This window comes from Neolamprologus brichardi, chromosome 3 (genome assembly GCF_056152115.1).
Source record: "Neolamprologus brichardi isolate AB-2024 chromosome 3, ASM5615211v1, whole genome shotgun sequence".
Classification (NCBI taxonomy): domain Eukaryota; kingdom Metazoa; phylum Chordata; class Actinopteri; order Cichliformes; family Cichlidae; genus Neolamprologus; species Neolamprologus brichardi.
Window position 1 is genome coordinate 53,571,652 of NC_142106.1, and position 19,145 is coordinate 53,590,796.

The following is a 19,145-nucleotide window of genomic DNA, read 5'->3' on the forward strand; positions in this document are numbered from 1 at the left end:
GCCTCTGAGGTCTTTACTGTAAGGTCAGAGGCCTTTACTGTAAGATCAGAGGCCTCTGAGGTCTTTACTGTAAGATCAGAGGCCTTTACTGTAAGATCAGAGGTCTCTGAGGCCTTTACTGTAAGATCAGAGGCCTTTACTGTAAGGTCAGAGGCCTTTACTGTAAGATCAGAGGCCTCTGAGGCCTTTACTGTAAGGTCAGAGGCCTTTACTGTAAGGTCAGAGGCCTTTACTGTAAGATCGGAGGCCTCTGAGGCCTTTACTGTAAGATCAGAGGCCTTTACTGTAAGATCGGAGGCCTCTGAGGCCTTTACTGTAAGATCGGAGGCCTCTGAGGCCTTTACTGTAAGATCAGAGGCCTTTACTGTAAGATCAGAGGCCTCTGAGGTCTTTACTGTAAGATCAGAGGCCTCTGAGGCCTTTACTGTAAGATCAGAGGCCTTTACTGTAAGATCGGAGGCCTCTGAGGCCTTTACTGTAAGATCAGAGGCCTCTGAGGCCTTTACTGTAAGATCAGAGGCCTCTGAGGCCTTTACTGTAAGATCAGAGACCTTTACTGTAAGATCAGAGGCCTCAGAGACCTTTACTGTAAGATCAGAGGCCTCTGAGGTCTTTACTGTAAGATCAGAGGCCTCTGAGGCCTTTACTGTAAGATCAGAGGCCTTTACTGTAAGATCAGAGGCCTCTGAGGCCTTTACTGTAAGATCAGAGGCCTCTGAGGCCTTTACTGTAAGGTCAGAGGCCTTTACTGTAAGATCAGAGGCCTGTGAGGTCTTTACTGTAAGGTCAGAGGTCTCTGAGGCCTTTACTGTAAGATCAGAGGCCTCTGAGGCCTTTACTGTAAGATCAGAGGCCTCTGAGGCCTTTACTGTAACATCAGAGGCCTGTGAGACCTTTACTGTAAGATCAGAGGCCTGTGAGGCCTTTACTGTAAGGTCAGAGGTCTCTGAGGCCTTTACTGTAAGATCAGAGGCCTCTGAGGCCTTTACTGTAAGGTCAGAGGTCTCTGAGGCCTGTGGAGGACAGACTGGCTGACATTTGTGTTGTGTAGGTTCCAGTTAGGCTGCACATCACCCAGTATGTCTTACTGTGTCCTGGTGCCACATGGAAAGGGCAGAACTACCAGCTGGTGAAGTCACGCTTCACGATGTGCATTTTAGTCGCTGAATTCTTCGTCCACACCATTTATTTCTATGAAGCACTCAGTGCTGCTTCTGTAACACCTGCACAAACCTCCATAACGGCGTAGAAAGCTCGGCTCATGAAGCCCCTCCAGGCCTGTGGCAGGAGGAGGGCACGGTGCCACTCAGAGGGCTGGATGTTGACCTGTGCACCAAAACACAGAAGAAGGAAACAGTTCCTCTTTCAAGCTCTGCGTGCACGACAAAGAACAAGAGAGAAAGCAATGGAAGAAGACAACACGTACTTCATGAACGAGGGCTGTCAGCGTCTGCTGGTAACTGCGGCTGCGGCTGACGAGGAAGTGGCTGATGGGTCTCCCAGCACGATCGCTCTGCACAGACAGACTGTACGACAGAAGCAGCCCAGCTGCACCACAGACAGAGAGGCTGAGTTATAATGGTGCTTCCAACAGTGACGTGTTGGTACAGACACACTGTTTGATATCTCCACCATGTCCTGGCTTTATGAGAACCAAACAGATTAAATCTGCAGAATATCTTCATCTTCCAAACCTCTCCTCAGAAAGACGTCCCTTCCTGTAGCTCCACATATTCTCTCTTCCTCACCAATTTAAGAAACACAACTTTGATATGCTGACTGACAGATTTTACAGAGTTTAAAGGCAAAGCAGCAACATGTTCATAGTGACGTTCAACGACACCACACAGTCGATATCACTGACACCAACTAAATGAGAGGTGTCACTGGGTCACCTGCCAGTCCTGGCTTCAGCCCAGGCTGCTTGTTTTTCTCGTAGGTCTTGAGCATGAACGACGGGATCCCTGCCACCGTTTTACCCTGGTCTGAGCGGAGGTTACCCCCCCTCAGGGCTGAGAAGTAGATTCCCCGCGGCATCTGACTCATCTCCTGCCTCACCAGTGACGTCAAGAAGAGCTCGAAGGCTGGAAACATAAAAGAAACACCATCAATGCATCATCAGCATTACTCAGTATCACACGCAGATGTGACAGATCCACGATCTCTCCAGCAGGAAACACACCAAACACCTGATGTCTGTTTCTGTGCAGCTCAAACAGCTCAAACAGCTGTGATGTTGATGGTTATGAACAGTTGTGCTAAACAAAAATGTTGTAACATCATGCAGCGTACATGTGTTCCTAAAGTATCTTAGCGGTCCCAGGACTGCGCTCTCCTGGAAGCTGCTTTCAGGGTTACAGCCTCTAACGCTCCTACTGCCACTAAGACCACTTTGTTCTTGTTCTCCAGTCGCTGCTACTCTGGAAGTTGAAGCACCCCCGACCCTTACTCCTACTACCGGCTCGACGGGGCTTCTAGTCCACATGTGGCGCGGGTGTTTCTATACACTACAGCTTCCTGGTTGTGCTTTGAGTTTATGCTATCCCAGCTTGCATCTTACATCCTGCTACTACGTGGTGGAAAATGTCCGTAGCACCTTTGCACAGTCTGCAGCCGTGGTAGACTCCCTCCTACCACAGCTCACCTCTAAGCATCTGGATCTTTCTACCATTCATCGGGCTTCTCAGCATCTGTTTCAGCATCTGCACGGATTTGGCTCTGACTGATCTTCATCCTGCTGGCCTCACCAGGTGGATCTCACTGACTCCTCCCATACAGCTTGATGTCATCTACAGGATGACATTTGATGACATCACCTCTTAGTGATGAGCTGGCTTTGGGGATTGAAGCCTTTGCAGACAGAAGCTGGGACACTGCACACTCCAGTACTGTCTCCCACAGTTCCTGATGAATGTTATCAGTGCACTGAAGCACAGTAACCAGCAGGTCAGTGTGCATGAATGGGGCACAGAGTCAGGTTGGTCTGCCTAGTCTTAAGTGCTCTTGTACTGTCAGAATGACACGATAGCAGCCCTACGAACCAGCAGCTGAGCTTTTGTGTTGTTTCTAATGCTTTTCAGAGTTTTGCTCATGTACTGGCTCATGTGCCTCCACAGCTTCAGTAGCTCCTGTGTCGTGGAGAGGCGAGTTATCGGGCCGTGGTTTGATGGCCAGGACGGTTCACTCCTGTGTTCGTGCCTTTAGCATTCCCCATATCTACAGACCGCTGATCACTGAACGCTTCTTAAACAGTAGACGTGGATTATGTCGGGTCCCGCTGTTGTCCCAGACTCATTGTCTCGAGAGTAGATCCTGGATGGATCTCTAGAAGCAGTTTATTCTGTCGGGACGACAGGATACGACCTGTTGGTTTGTTGGCTGCTCCAGTTTACCTGGAAGAACAGACGAGGTGGTGAGAGTCATCAGCTTCACATAAGATGAGCCTGGGACGGAGAGATCCTTCTCATCTTCCTCCTTTTCTTTACTCTGTTCATCTTCTTCGTTTTCAGGGAGCTTTGCAGGTGGTCGGGCCTTCCAATCAGAGAGAAGAGAGAGCTGACACACGGCGGCGTATAGGGACGTTTCTGAACACGCTAAAATAACTGAAACATCAGCTTCCTCATTAACTAGTGCCTCATAGTTACACCTGACTAACGTCTGAGGACAATTAATAAAGAAACATTGCAAAATGATCTGGCTAATATGTTAGAAACTGTTCTGATGTTGTTATGAGAGTGGAGCAGGACTCTTAACTGCCTCAGGAAGGTGGTTGATGGTGTGATCTGTTTCAGGAAAGGCTGCCAAAGCCCTGTAGCCACAGCTGGCCACCTCTGGATCCTGTTACAACACAAAGGTGCAGACACATGTTTCTGTTTCCTACAAGAGGATGAAACTTATGTGACATCACAGCATATTTGTGCATGTAGGAGTCATCATGTCAGCTGTGTGTGTAGATACAGTATATACAGACCTCGCTCAGAGCATAAGTCCAGAGAATGCTGACCACCTCTTCTTTTAATTTCTAATGACAAAAATAAGAAGTCATTTTAATGCACATTTAACACACACACACACACACACACACACACACACTAGAATCAACAGAGTTTTCCAACCTTTTCTTATGTTTTCTGCAGACTTTCATTCAGCCAAATCGCTGCACTGACCTAAAGCACGATCTGCACGACATTTCCTTTAAACACAGTGAAGGTGGACGCCGCTCTTAATGAAACCCAGAATTAGCTTTCATGTATATGAAAGTTGCTGCTGTGCTCTGGATCTTTGGCATTTTGCATGAAGCGATTTTCTCTAAGCTTCAGTTCACACAGCAGAGAAGTTTGTGTCTGACTCAGTGACTGCAAGGTGCTGCACAGGTCCTGTGGCTGCAACCCAAAAGCATCCCTCTCAGGCGTCCTGTGCTAATACGCCATGTTTGGTTTTGGCCTTTGGTCTTGTGTTTGTTTAGATGCCACTTTGCAAACCTAAGCTGTACTGCCATATCATTGTTAGAGAGGAGGAGAGCTTTCCAACAAGCAGCACTGCATGGTCTAGGATTCATCTGCTGGGACGGCCTCTGCTGCACTGTGTTGGATCCTCCAGAGCAACAAATTACCAAAACGTCTGTTTTTAAAAAGAGGCTCACACTCGCTGATCCATTTATTAGTTACTGTGAAGTCCGAGCAGAGCAGGACTCTGAGGACTGGACCCTCACACGTCTGTACTTTGTGCTTCTACACAACTTTACATTGATGTGCTAACTTTAGCTACCAAACACAGTGATGTAGAGATGTGACTCTACAGTGAGGTGATACAAACAGCTGGTGAGAGTCCTGTTTACAGACAGAACCACAGAGAAAAACAGAACCTGGTGGAGTTCCTGTGTCACTCTGTTAGCTCCTCAACACAGAGGAACATGAACGTTACGACGCACCTCGTATTGCTCTAATTTAACTGTGAGCTGAGGCACCAGAGCCAAAAGCTCAGCGATGGCTTGAACCACCTCTGGCTGTGAGTGACAGCTGAGCTCAGGCCAAACAGTTCTCCATGCTGAGATAATATCCACCACCTGAGAAAGAAACATTTCTTTTAAGACCAGAACTTTGGAAAAGATTCAAAAGTTATGATGCAGAAAAAAGATGATTCCTGAATTTAAAGAGACAAATGGAGACAGACGAGGTACCTCTGCTCGACACAGCTCCTGTAGTCCCTGCAGGACGAGAGCAGCCGGGGTTGCCAGGTCTGGTCTGTTGCACTGTTTTAAAGTGAGTGAAATGGCAGCCACCATGTCCCCTGCATGCTGGTAAGGCCTGGTTAACACACACATCAGCGTGGACAAAGTGGAAAATGTGTTTCTTCTCATTTTGTTACCATTTTTATTAAAAAGCATTAAAAGTGCCAGGACACGTGTAAGTAAGTAAATGCCAAACACAGCTTCTTATCATTGCAAACTCTTCTGGCTGCAAATGTTTTACAATAAAAGCAAACGTAAGCATTTGTGAAAACAAGAAACAGCTCAATGATTTGCTAAATTTGTGCTGTAGCATCCATCCAGAGGGTTTCCCAGGTTTTCACTAATGCTAACAAAGCTGCATGTACATGTTAGCAGGTGTAACAGGCCCCGGGACGATGAGCAGTGTGCACCAGCTGGTTAGAACAAAGGAAATAATCAAATAAAATCATCGTTTGATTTCATCAACACACATAAAGGCCAGTTCACAAACACTGACAAGCATTAGCTCACAGCTAACATGTAAAGGACGTGTGCAGGAGCCTGGATGCAGTTTGTGGAGTTTATATGATCAACATAGTTTGGGTTAAAACTATAAAGTTATGGCTCACTTGCTTAGAGTTGTATTATATGGGAAGCAATGCTTACAGACTGACATAATAATAGTTTGATTTCGTTTGCTTCAAATGTATGCTTTTATTTTGATAGTCTGGCAGAGACAGGAAGTTAGCTGCCTCTCAGTCTCTCTGTTTGAACTGAACTTTGTAAGACTTTGATCCTTCTGGATTCAGTCACGTGTAGCTGCTCTGAAAGATTTAAAACTGGACTCCTGCTGATTTTTGGAGAAACAGGGACTCAGTGGAGCGTCGAGCTGAGGCTTCATTCACTGCAAAGCTACAAAGTGCATTCATTTATCTTAACAAGCAAAGTTGATGTGACTGAAAAAACAATTATTTCTATTTTTCTGAACTTTTATCAGCTTGTTGAGCAGAAACATCTATGAAGAGTCCAGTCAGTGATTATTACTCATCAGAAGGGAAGATGAAGAGTCCTGGTGTTGGAAGCTCACACTGTCTGCACTGTGCATGCAAAGTCCACTGAATGAATGAACCAGTGAATGTAGGAAGTGCCCACTGTTTCTGTAAGTATGGGAGGACCCACCTCTCTCTGCAGATGTCCCTGACACAGGCGGCCCTGGCCAGGATCTGCTCCCACTGGGCGTCCCTCCCCAGCACCACCCTGCTGTCCTGCTGGCTCATTAGACGCTGCAGCTCTGGGTAGACCCGGTCCTTACAGACATGACCAAAGCAGCACACAATCAAAGACAAACAGAAGCTTTGAACACGTGAATATGACATTTATAGTAATGTGTTATTATTGCAAACCTGTTTCTTCCACAGAGCGGTCATGAGGCGCAGTCCCACTGCTCTCAGCTTGGGGGAGCCGGCCAGCATGTGCAGACTGTGCAGCACGATCGGGAAGCAAAGCTGGAACATTACAGCACATATGATCAGAGCCAAGTTTACAAGAGAAACACACGGTTACAGCTGAAGAAGGCAGATGTTAGACGATGACTGCTGGTTTGGAGAGTCCAGCTCACTGACAGAGTGCTTTATACTACAGAGCACTGCATCTATCCCACACAGAGGCTGCTGTGGTCCAATCCCAGCTCCTACAAACTGGGTACAAGAAACACTGTCCGTGTTCATCTCAGTTATTCACTGTTATTGGTGGATTGTGCTCACATGCGGGTATTTGGGACACGCGGGTCACTGGTTTTTAAACTCTAGAAGCCTCCTGGGTGAAGAAAAGCTCCTCAGACTACATGACCTGGATGACCCCACAGATAAAAGCTCATCTGTGTGTATGATGGACTAAAACACACTGTGAGCGCTCAGATGAAGTAGAAAGGTGCTGCTGATGTTCCAGCCCCGTCTCCAGACGCTCACAGTCAGTACAGGTTCTTCTTAGTCGTGCTGCGTACCTTATGAGTGCCGAGGTTTGGCAGGCTTGTGAGAACAGCGTGAGCCAGGACGGGACTCTTTTCTTTGGTCAGTTTGAACAAAAGAAGCAGCACGAGGGGCGGGACCTGCAGAGGGAAACGCCCACATCAGCAAACACACCAACCAAACATTAGGGGTACAATGAAACAATGAGGGGTAAACTTCACACTTCTTCTGCAGCTAGTGACTCCAACACAAGTCCAGAGGGAAGTCTGTCCCCTTAGAGCACTCCCTAACCTCTCCCTTTATACGGCAGCAGATTAGCAGCAATCACACAGCAGTGACAGCTTTTATCTTCCTGCTGATCTGAATCATTTCAAAGTCATGTGTTGGTGCCAAAACACCAGGTTATCAACATGTGTTTACTGCTCTTAGAAAGACAAACACGAGCTAGCTGCCTTACATACAACATATCTACATGTCAGAGGGAACAACATGCATTACTTTATATTCAGGCCACAGATTTAAGAGAACCAGTTGTGTGGGGTATCTACCTGGCAGGGGTCGGCAGCAGCGACAGCCTGGCTTGCTTTCAAAGCCAGCTGGCAGATGTTTTCCTGACCCATGATGATGAGATAAGTCACAATCAGGACAAGAGAGGAGGACAGGCGCTGGCTGGACGACAGGGCGGAGCTGACCGCCAACAGCCAATCGGTCGCTGCTGCTGGATTGTTGGCCACTTTGCGCAGTACCGACAAAGACACGCTGAGCTCACTATACCAGGAACTCAGAGACAGAGGCAGTGATGGGGCCGGCTGAGGGAGACAGATTCATGAGAAACAAATGAGAAAGAACAAAGAGCAAAGCTACAGATGCACCATGAATGTTAATGAAGTGTAATTTAAGGATCAAGCAAAGCATCCCAGAGGAACAACACTCCAGAGACTGGATGCTGACCCTGAAGAAGAGGCAGTGAAGACAGCCCTGTTGCTATGACACTGAGAGGGAAACAGTATTTTTGGATGGATGTCGTCTGTGCTCTAATGCTCTGTCCACTCACCACCTAACAGCTACCTGCACTATTGTAACAGTGTTTGAATTACGTGGCTACACCTCAAAGAAAGACTCCAAAAACTGAATGTGAGAAACAGGCCTGGGGCTACCTGCTAGGCTACCTGCTAGGCTACCTGTTGGGCTACCTGTTGGGTTACCTGCTAGGCTACCTGCTAGGCTACCTGTTGGGCTACCTGTTGGGTTACGTGTTGGGTTACCTGCTAGGCTACCTGCTAGGCTACCTGCTGGGTTACCTGTTGGGCTACCTGTTAGGCTACCTGCTAGGCTACCTGCTAGGCTACCTGCTGGGTTACCTGTTGGGCTACCTGTTAGGCTACCTGCTAGGCTACCTGCTAGGCTACCTGCTGGGTTACCTGTTGGGCTACCTGCTGGGTTACCTGCTAGGCTACCTGTTGGGCTACCTGTTGGGTTACCTGCTAGGCTACCTGCTGGGCTACCTGTTGGGCTACCTGCTAGGCTACCTGCTAGGCTACCTGCTGGGCTACCTGCCGGGTTACCTGCCGGGTTACCTACTGGGCTACCTACTGGGTTACCTGCTGGACTACCTGCCGGGTTACCTACTGGGCTACCTACTGGGTTACCTGCTGGACTACCTGCTAGGCTACCTGCTAGGCTACCTGCTGGGCTACCTGCCGGGTTACCTGCTCTGTTACCTGTTGGGTTACCTGCTGGGTTACCTGCTGGGTTACCTGCTCTGTTACCTGCTGGGTTACCTGCCGGGTTACCTGCTCTGTTACCTGTTGGGTTACCTGCTGGGTTACCTGCTGGGTTACCTGCTCTGTTACCTGCTCTGTTACCTGCTAGGCTACCTGCTAGGCTACCTGCTGGGCTACCTGCTGGGTTACCTGCTGGGCTACCTGCTAGGCTACCTGCTGGGTTACCTGCTGGGGTTTATCTGCGGGCCTGCTAACTCTGTGCAGCAGGCTGTGAGCCAGCCTGTGGTTGGTGCTGTGTGTGTTCTGGTCAGACAGCGGCTCAGTGAGACCCAAGCAGGACAGGAGCTGCAACACGGGGAGAATCAGGACCGGACTCAACCAGGGCGACGCCTCCGCTTGTTCAGGGACCAAACTCAGTGCTGTGTTAAGAGAAAGAATATCTCATGTAGGACACAAAGCTCTGTGAGGTTCCAACCATGACCTGCACACACAACCTAGTTTTGTTCCCACTAATTCTTTCACTGCTTCAAAGTCTCTTAAAGGAAGCTAAAGCCAGCAGAGCTTTGTCCAAAATAATCACTTTACCAAGTCTGAGAAGGCTGGTCAGCTGATCTGAAGGGGCTTCCAACAAGAGCAAGGCCACGCCCATCATCAGCTCATCCAACAGCAACTCCTGCAGAAAACAAACAGCGATGCCAACAGGTCAATACATGTGTGATACGGTGATGATGACCAGAGGTACTGCATGGTGCCCCAGGCCACAGAGGCCCGAGGGCTCACACATTAAACCTCAGGTGTGTTTTCCCTGGTAGTAGTAACAAGGCAAAAACAATGTTGCTTCCTTGAAAAGGATGAAATTTCTACAAAGTGTCTTTGAGTGTCAGATATTCACATGTGTGCATGTCCATGTCAGCTCGCTGCAGTGAGTGAAGAAGCTGATAAGCATTAATGCCAAATAACCCACTGCTGTGAGTCCAGGCTCAGGTTTGGAGCAGAGATATTTGCACATGTGAAACAAAAAGCATCACTTTTGTTTACTTCCATATTTAGCTCACGTTAACCAGCACAGCAGCGCGGCTTCTTTATCTTTGCTGGTGTCTGATTGTCTACAAACAGCGATCACCTGACAGGCTGGAACAAGCTGCTGCATTAAGCCGATTATTGGTCTGCAGTCTCCGTTGAACTCGAGGCATCGCCGACACGCACACAGCAGCTGCAGAGCCAGCGCCGCTTTCTCTGGTTTCCACTGGTCTCCAGAGGTCCCAGTTAGATCTTGGAGCAGAGCGCCCACAAACGCACACAGCTCCAGGACTGCCTCCACGCTGTCCACCTGCAGGACAGAGAGGAGAGGCTGACATAGCTCCATCCTGCTCTCTGTATTAGTTACTTCCTGTCAACGATGGTGTAACATACAGAGTGGAAACATGTTGACGTGTCTTTGTACAGTTACCTAACATAACTTCAGTGTGTTACCTGCATGTGTGGAACCAGCTGACAAAGACAGAGCAGCAGCCTGTCAGACACTGGGGACAGCGTTTCCTGCTCCTTGTTCTGGGGGGCGGACCTGGATCCTCCCTGAATGGGCAGCATCACCCTAAGAAGACTCTGTCGAAGGAGCGCGTGCTCGGGTTGCCTGTGAGGTTGGCAGTATAGGTACCGAAGGAAGGGGGCCAGCATGGTGATATAAGCCTCTTTATCTCTGTAACGTACACACACACTGGAGTCATAAGAATCTCTGAGAATAGATCATCTCATAATGTCCAGTTGTCTTCAAAGTAGTGTACAACATAACAGCTACGATAGGAACCAGTAAGACTTACCTGTCAACAGCTTTCTGGATAAAGTCATCGATCTCGAACAGCAGAGCCGGCCAGCAGTCCACTCTGTTCTCCAGGGCTGTGACGTACGGGTGAGGGCTGCTCCTGCAATGGACGGGTCAGTGTCCCAGCTCTGATTCAAGTTATGCTCCCAACAAACCACTGAGTCAGTCTATTACAACGAAGACAAACTAAGAAGGCCTCAATCCACACAAGATCTGTTGCCTTCCTTCTCTCAACCCAACCAATCACAGCAGATGGCCCCGCCCCTCCCTGAGCCTGCCAGAGGTTTCTTCCTGTTAAAAGGGAGTTTTTCCTTCCCACTGTCGCCAAAGTGCTGCTCATAGGGGGTCATATGATTGTTGGGTTTTTCTCTGTGTTATTATAGGATATACTGTACAATATAAAGCTCCTTGAGGCGACTGTTGTTGTGATTTGTTGCTGTATGAATAAAACTGAATTACAAGTTCTCCAAAGAACAAGTGCAAACTGTCAACACTAAAAACTATTGACAGTGTTATTTTAAAGCATCGATCCTTTACTGTTGGCTACACATCGTCACTTTTGCAGAATGCAGTCATATAAATAGTCCTCCAACATCCATACTGTTTCCACACAAACTGGATTTACACACCCACTCCCACAGTGACAATCTAAAGGCAAAATGTCACGTAGCTGCCACCTATGAGGATGAAAACATGCTTAAAATATGGTGTACTCACACGTACCTGTAACCAGAGTTGAGTGTGAGAGACAAAACGTTAGCAGTTGCACACACACTAATGCATCCACTGATACCATCATAGATCAGCCTTTGAATGAAGTGCTGTGAGCCTGTTCAATCATTTTCCAAGTGCAGGAAGGAAGCTCACGTCTGTGCTGTGACAGCCTGCACTGTGGGCCAGACGTCTACTCCTCCGTGTTTCCAGTCTTCACATGACGGAACCTGTTTGACCACATGTGTCACCCTTCAGCACGCCATTTCCAGACCCTCAGTTTCAATACACGCCAACTCGTCAGCCTATCAGAGCACTCCCCACGTTCCAGCACAAAGGAAGCAAACAATCAGGAGTTTCTTCTATTTATTGTGACTCAAAGTCTGTTGGTGTTTCAGAGCACTGGCAGACAATTTGGACAGAGGAGATCTTTCTGTTGCACCGCTGATTTTTATACGGATGTTCACGAGTGTCTTTGCCTTTGAGGTGAAGTCTGCAATCATCCACAGGACAGATTTTATACACTAAAAAGAGGAGAGCTCACTATATTGTGACCAAACATCACTTTTAATGTTAAAATCCTGTTCGTTCTTACAGCGGCCCCTTCACTGCAGCCACAGCACCGTCTGTCACTCTGTCCTCACTCATGAACAACACCCACAGATACTTAAACGCCTCCAACTTGGGCGCCAGCTCGTCCTTGACCTGGAGTGGGTGCTCCACTGTTTTCAGCTTTGAACCACAGCCTCAGACTTGGAGGTGCTGTTTCTCATTCCCAATGTTTCCCACGCAGCTGCAGAATTACTCAAAACAGCATTGATAACAACACCCACCAGGAATAGATCCGACAGTGATGGCAAAACGGACCAAGCTCAAGAAGTCTTGCTCCATTGCCTCACCAAGCTCCTCGTACACCTGAGTTTTTGCGTCAGCTTCTGCAAGAGTTACACTCATCCTGTCGATATCTGCCAGACGATAGCCAAGCCTAACAGGACGCTTCAACCTGCTGCTCCTGAACCTCCAATGTCTATCTTCTGGTTCAGAGATTGCCACAACATTAAAGTCCCCCAGCAGGACTATGGAGTTGCTAGATGGGGTACCCACCTCACCCAGCAACTCTAAAAATTACTCTAAACAACTGTTAGTCACATGTGAACAAATGACTATCGGCACCTGTTCCCAACATGACGGCACAGGGAAGCAACCGTCTTGTCCACCAGGGAAAACTTCTAAATGCTGCCATCAAATCAGGGAGATGCAAACGTACCCATTCCCTGTCTGCCACCTCTCACTCTTTACATGTAGTCAGTATTTTTCAACCTCATGCACCAGTTTGGGATTCTCATGCTCCAAGAGCCAGTTTATAGCTGGGACTGAAGCACCAGGGCCTTTGACTGCCACCAGACAGAGCACCGGACCCCTACGGCACTTCAAGTGGGTGGTGGACCAATGCTGCTTCTTTGGACTAGCAGTAAGCTACAAGCTATATGTAGCTTGATAGATTACACAAGACAATATGTTTGAACATCTCTAGATATTAGACATGAGATACTTACCTGATAGAATACGGACAGGTGAAGTGTCCATCGCTCTGGTCAGCCTGCATCTCCAACAATCGGCGAATGACTTTGATCAACCCTTGAGTGTGTCTGTTGGACATCAGAGTCAGAATAACTGAAAAAACTAACAGTGTGAGCGTTTTCATTGCTTCAAATGTTTTCAAATAGTTACATTATGCTGCACAACTAGGTTAGCGTCCAGATTAGAGAGCATCCAGCTCTGAACTGTGGAACAGTGACCTTTAACATTTTCATGTTTCCAGTTTGAACTTTCAAAGCTATTTTCTTTACTTCACATGAGCCCTGATGGAGAGCAATGACATCGTGGATTTATCCTCAGCACAGACTAAGCTGTGACCTCCATGTGTCTAACTCAGTTTGTAGACTGTCAGTCGGGTTCCTGCACTGGAAGCATTGACTTCATGTTACACACTGGTAGCTGGAAAAGAAGGCGACTGGACTTGATTAAGTTTTAAAGATGTTTCACTTCTTATACAAGGTGGAGAGACCCACATATTTAAACCCTACAGGGCGTTTCCCTCCTTGGAGATGGTCATCGAGCTATTTGTCATGTGCGTCATCACATGAGTATAAACAAAAGCGTAGGTCATTGTCAACACCAAGGGTTAAGGGTTGAACCACTATGAGACCTTTCCGCGACCCATCATGTGACCTTTGAGGTCACCTGAGGCGAGGTGTGAGTGGGCCTTTAAAGGGATTTAAAGACTGAATTTGTAGGTGACGATGGCCAGTAACAGTGGACAAACACGGCCTTCTTCATACCTCTTCTCAGTTCACAGTGTTAGCATTCTCATGCTAAAGAGAGCCTTCTTTGTCCTGCTGATACACAACCTCGTCCTGCTGAGGTCTATCTTTCATGTTGTGCCTTTGTGCAGCGGCTGTAACGCTGCATGGATGCAGGTTACAGAGCCTCTGTCAGACTCATTGACAAACAGCTGAGCTGAGCTTTCTGAGGCAGGATCGTGGCGTCCAATAACTGCGCGTTGCATACCTTGCAGAAGGCAGGAGGTTGAGGACACCATTGAGGATGTAGTCCAGGTCTGCATGGCCCTGGTCCACCAATAACACCAAGGTGTCACAGCACGCTGAACACACCACAGCACAGTCACTGCAGCACTGCTGCCACAAAGCTTCCAGTGCTGAGCCCTGAACAACAACAGTGATGCAGTCAGTGTTTCAGAAGTTTAACAAAACGATCTGTGCCATTTCCACACATGCACTGAAGCCCTGAATGAAAACGGACAAAGACAGAGGTGCACGTGAGAATGCAATCTGTCCCACTCAGTTCAGCCACTCGGGCTCAGCACTGATTCAATCCCAACAAGGTTTGATTCAATTTGGACTCAGACAGTCAGAAATATTATAACTATGATCGTTTATCAGTGCATATCCATATTTTATATCTGTGTATAAAAACAAAGCTGACACTGTGAGATCAGAGGTGTCAGCCTCACAGCAGATGTGTCAAAGTCACTGAGGATAAAACACAGGACCACATGAAGCAGATGTTCCTGCTCTTTTATACTTCATGTAACTAAAGAAATGATCATATGTGACTCTTACAGGAACTCACCTGAGCACAGGACCAGGTGATTTGCCCATCTGACCCTTTTTCCTTTAAGACAGCTGCAACAAGACTTCTCACCGTCTACAAAACAAGAAAATCACACTTCTGTACCATTATTCACAATAACAAAGAGAGGAAGAGAAACCAACACTACAGAGTGAATGAATGAATGAATGAATGAATGAATTAGTGAATGAATGAATGAATGAATGAGTGAATGAATGAGTGAGTGAATGGATGGATGGATGGAGGGGTGAGTGAGTGAGTGAGTGAGTGAATGAATGAATGAATGAATGAATGAGTGAATGAGTGAGTGAATGAATGAATGGATTGATGGATGGATGGATGGATGAATGAATGAATGAGTGAATGAATGGTTGAACGAATGAAGGAATGAATGAATGGATTGATGGATGAATGGATGAATGAATGAATGAATGGATGGATGGATGGATGGATGGATGAATGAATGAGTGAATGAGTGAGTGAATGAATGAATGAGTGAATGAGTGAGTGAGTGAATGAATGAATGAATGGATTGATGGATGGATGGATGAATGAATGAATGAGTGAATGAGTGAATGAATGAATGGATGAATGGATGAATGGATGAATGAATGAATGAATGAATGGATTGATGGATGAATGAATGAATGAGTGAATGAATGAATGGATGAATGAATGGATTGATGGATGAATGAGTGAATGAATGAATGAATGAATGAATGAATGGATTGATGGATGAATGAATGAATGAGTGAATGAATGAATGAATGGATGGATGAATGAATGAGCGAATGAATGGATGAATGAATGAATGAATGAGTGAGTGAATGAATGAATGAATGGATTGATGGATGAATGAATGAATGAATGAGTAAATGAAAGAATGAATGAATGAATGAATGAATGAATGAATGAATGAATGAATGAATGTGCCTACAGGGACCTGAGTCTGTGTGTGTTCAGTAAAACCTGCCTCTCCTCTACATAAACATATTAAACACACGAGTGTGAGTGACTCAGAAACCCTCGTGGTTGCCAACAAACATACAAAGTAACTCTGTGTCTTGGATCTTGTTACACTGTAAACTCACCTCATATCTCTTTAAAATCCTCCAACAGCTGCACACATGTATCAGTGCACCTTACAGTCATGTTACTCTATCAAATAGTTACGTTACTCTTTACTCTGTCTTATCAGGAGACTTTTTTATGAGTATTGCTGAATTCCTGTTAATGGTAGAGATTTTCTGCCTGTGTGAGCTGCTACTTAGTTTACCTCTATCATTAACAAATCACTCGTACCTGTGGAATCAGACAAGGGAAGGATCATTGGTATCATTTGGATGGGAGGAGTCACAGAGCAGAGTCCGCCTCTTACCTGGGCTTGTATGACGGGGCTGGGGAACTCGAGCCGCGTCTTTAAACTCTCCATCATGTCACTGGATCATACCTGTGAACATCCAGAATCTCCATTAGAACAAGAGAAGGAGGTTTGATCAAAGTAAAGACAGCTCTCCTGTTAAACTACAGATGATCACATATCAGGGAAATCAGACTTTAGCTCAGGGATGTGACATCGAACCCCTGACTGATCCAAACAGGTTATTCTTCCTCTCAAACAAACATTCCCAAATGTTTGTCCCAAACAAAGGAAACCAAGATTACCCTTCAGCCATCCACCCACTAACTAAACAACACTTTAGGTTCATGTAAAGTTTCTGGATGAAACTTTATATGAACTTACATGACGTGTACATTGTTGTTTCTAAATGCATTTTGCTAAACTATTTTAGTACTGTGGCAGTGTGTTGTCATGTATATCTATTAATAAGGGTTCAAACATAGATGCTAACAGTGCCTGATTATGTTATCTTATATAACAAATACGTAGCTTTCAAAGAGAACACATGGTGATAGATGATGAAGTCTCCCAGCAGCCCTCCTACTGCAGTGTTACTGGGATACGCTCAGAGACACCTGATCCACTTCTAACAATAAGCTTTAGAGAAAAAACACAAACAATAAATGGGGAGTCTCATGAATCCAAGCTGGGAGCTGGTCCACAGGAGATGGGCCTAGCAACAACAAATAAGGCTGCAGTCTGAGGAGGGAGTGCTCTATCAGTATAACTTTGTACTACAAGCTTTTTAAGAGACGACAGAGGCTGATTATTCGAGACCTCGTCTGTCAGAAGGAGGATTTTAAATCTTGGCTTTAACAGGAGTTAGACCTGCTCTGGTGTCTGTTTTGGAGATGGTGACAATGACTTCAAATTAAAACTAAAACCCAGCTGGATGTGTCGTAGTGGAAAATGTTCAGTTTGTCTTTGAGAGTGACTGGAATGGACGAGGAGGGCCAGCTCAGGGTGAACCTGAGACCAGGTGACAGACCTGGATCCTCGGGACCAGGTGAGAGGAGGCAGATGAGTTGCTATGGAGACACTAAGAGGAGAAAGCGGAAGGAGGAGAATGAGCTACTATCTGTGGCGTTTCCGTCAGAGCCGCTGCGCAGATCTACCCTGCAGGGCTTCCGTCGTGATGTTCGTGGCAGGAACACTGCATTGTTTCTTGAAACTACACCGTTAGCTGGGTGACATTAACGGCGAGATGTGTGAAAAATGCAGTTTTCCAAGTGACAAAACTTTTATTAATGAAGTGAGTGAAAATAAGGTTGATTTGTCAAAGCGGTTTACTGCGGTGCGCAGCTCGTCCTGATGTTTCCTACATTTCCCACAGGCCAAAGCGCTTCACCACGAAGCTTCCGTACACACGAGGCCATCCACAAATATCTGGTGATCGGAGGAAACTAAACTGTAAAGTCGTCCGGACACAACTTTGAACAGGACCTGCTAATAGCAGCTTAGCATCAACACAAGCTAATGCTAACGTGATACAGCTGACGGCAGGTTCACTGTAATAGATACGCGGCTGTAACTGTAACTGCAGCAGGCTGAGAAAGACTAACGAAGCTCAGTTAAAGTTATACATGCTGTTCAAAAAACTTTACCTCCTTAATCCAGCAGACCCGCGCGGACATACGGCGAGCAGCGAGGGCCAAAAAGGACAGGAAACCGCCTTTCTCACGCGATTACGTCACAGACATGCACAGCACGCGCAGGCTGAGTTCATATTTTCAGCACATTTAATAGAGCAATGAAATTATTATTGTTGTTGTTGCTGTCGTTGTTTCTTGTTGTTAATATTATTTTATGACAAAATGTTGACACACTGTGTGAAATGTAAATAAAATTGAATTAAATTAAATTAAATTAAATTACAAAAATTAAATCTCATGAACCCATACTTTATTCATAATGCTGTAGTGTGCAGCTTAGCAACATCCTCCTTAAACATGTAAAAGACATCATCTCCATGGGAGCACATGCTGCTCTAAAACCTGTGTATATAATTCAGTCTTGGTTCCTTTCCAAATGTGCAAGGTGCCACTTCCATAGGCACTGATCTAATGCCAACCATCACAGATGCAGCCTTTTTAAACACTGATAACAAACTTCAGCTCAGACATGTAAAGCGTCTCATTACAGACGATTTACAGCCGGCGAGCCTTCAAAGTCTTGGGTCTGAGATGAGTCCGTAAGAAACCACGTCGGCCGGTTTGGAAGCACGTCGCGAGGCTCCAAATGCTCCACCAGACCGCCGACAGGTCTCGCACGCCACAGCCGCTCTATCACGTGACACATACTGCTCCTATGAGCTAAGGTCATGTGTTGGGTTACGCCATGTCGCAAGTTTTCTGAGGTGCTTTTGTGATATTTAGTAGATCGGATTACATCTTTTTTTATTTATTACTTATATACGATCCAGTAATTTAGGTCAGTATCGGACTGATACCGATACACAATGTCGGATCGGTCCATCTCTAGTTCAGATGGCTTTTAATGAGCCTTATAAAATAAACACAGTTTAAAAACATCTAGCAACTAAATCAAGGGTAGCCTGAACTTACAGTCACTGAACACAGCAAGTGTCCCTGCTCTCAGACACAAAACCTGCCTTTAAAAGTTCAGAGTAATGAAATCAGCAGTTCTGATTCTATCATTTCTAGTCTCACACACTTGTGCATTTCTGTTGTTTTGGTTCACATCGGTTGATTTTCTGCTGTAAACAACTAAAGAGAACATTTTCTAAACCTTTGAGTGTCCATCAGGATCCTGTAGAAACAGCTTCCATGTCAAAGATCAATATTCTGGATTCTGTTTAGAAAGAAAAAGATTTTTAGAAAATTCTCTAAAGAATTCAACATCTGTTTTGTTTTCTACTATTTATTTATTTTTTTAAGTCACTCTAGTACAGATTTCTTTAGTCACATGTCTTTGTGTGTCTTCCATACAATCATTAAACATGCAAACACTCAACACAGCAACACTGAAAGCATTTGAGTGTAACTTTCATTCAAATCAAACTTTATACACAATTACAAAATGGAACAAAAGACAATCTAAACATTAAAACACTACAGCCACTGAAGAAACAAATGAAACCAATCACAATCAAAATCAAAATATGATCATAGAAAAATAGAAGAGACATATCATACAT

The 19,145-nt window shown here is 45.9% G+C and overlaps 1 protein-coding gene across 1 annotated transcript in view; it reads right to left on the bottom strand.

The window, feature by feature from the left end:
- The window catches only part of LOC148105833 (focadhesin-like), a 32,134-nt gene extending 14,525 nt beyond the window's left edge, over positions 1-17,609 (bottom strand). The window contains exons 1-22 of the mRNA XM_087839045.1: positions 17,593-17,609; positions 15,965-16,036; positions 14,587-14,661; positions 14,005-14,159; positions 12,990-13,082; positions 10,721-10,822; positions 10,374-10,599; positions 10,024-10,230; positions 9,486-9,573; positions 9,126-9,319; positions 7,725-7,985; positions 7,212-7,316; positions 6,613-6,714; positions 6,389-6,516; positions 5,180-5,306; positions 4,931-5,065; positions 3,971-4,021; positions 3,754-3,837; positions 3,393-3,531; positions 1,896-2,084; positions 1,427-1,548; positions 1,234-1,326 (exon numbers count right to left, since the gene is read on the bottom strand). Of these exons, the coding sequence (XP_087695171.1) occupies positions 1,234-1,326; positions 1,427-1,548; positions 1,896-2,084; positions 3,393-3,531; positions 3,754-3,837; positions 3,971-4,021; positions 4,931-5,065; positions 5,180-5,306; positions 6,389-6,516; positions 6,613-6,714; positions 7,212-7,316; positions 7,725-7,985; positions 9,126-9,319; positions 9,486-9,573; positions 10,024-10,230; positions 10,374-10,599; positions 10,721-10,822; positions 12,990-13,082; positions 14,005-14,159; positions 14,587-14,661; positions 15,965-16,021 (2,733 nt within the window). The 5' untranslated portion in view covers positions 16,022-16,036; positions 17,593-17,609. The remainder of the gene's footprint in view (positions 1-1,233; positions 1,327-1,426; positions 1,549-1,895; positions 2,085-3,392; positions 3,532-3,753; positions 3,838-3,970; positions 4,022-4,930; positions 5,066-5,179; positions 5,307-6,388; positions 6,517-6,612; positions 6,715-7,211; positions 7,317-7,724; positions 7,986-9,125; positions 9,320-9,485; positions 9,574-10,023; positions 10,231-10,373; positions 10,600-10,720; positions 10,823-12,989; positions 13,083-14,004; positions 14,160-14,586; positions 14,662-15,964; positions 16,037-17,592) is intronic.
- Positions 17,610-19,145: the final 1,536 nt, after the last annotated feature.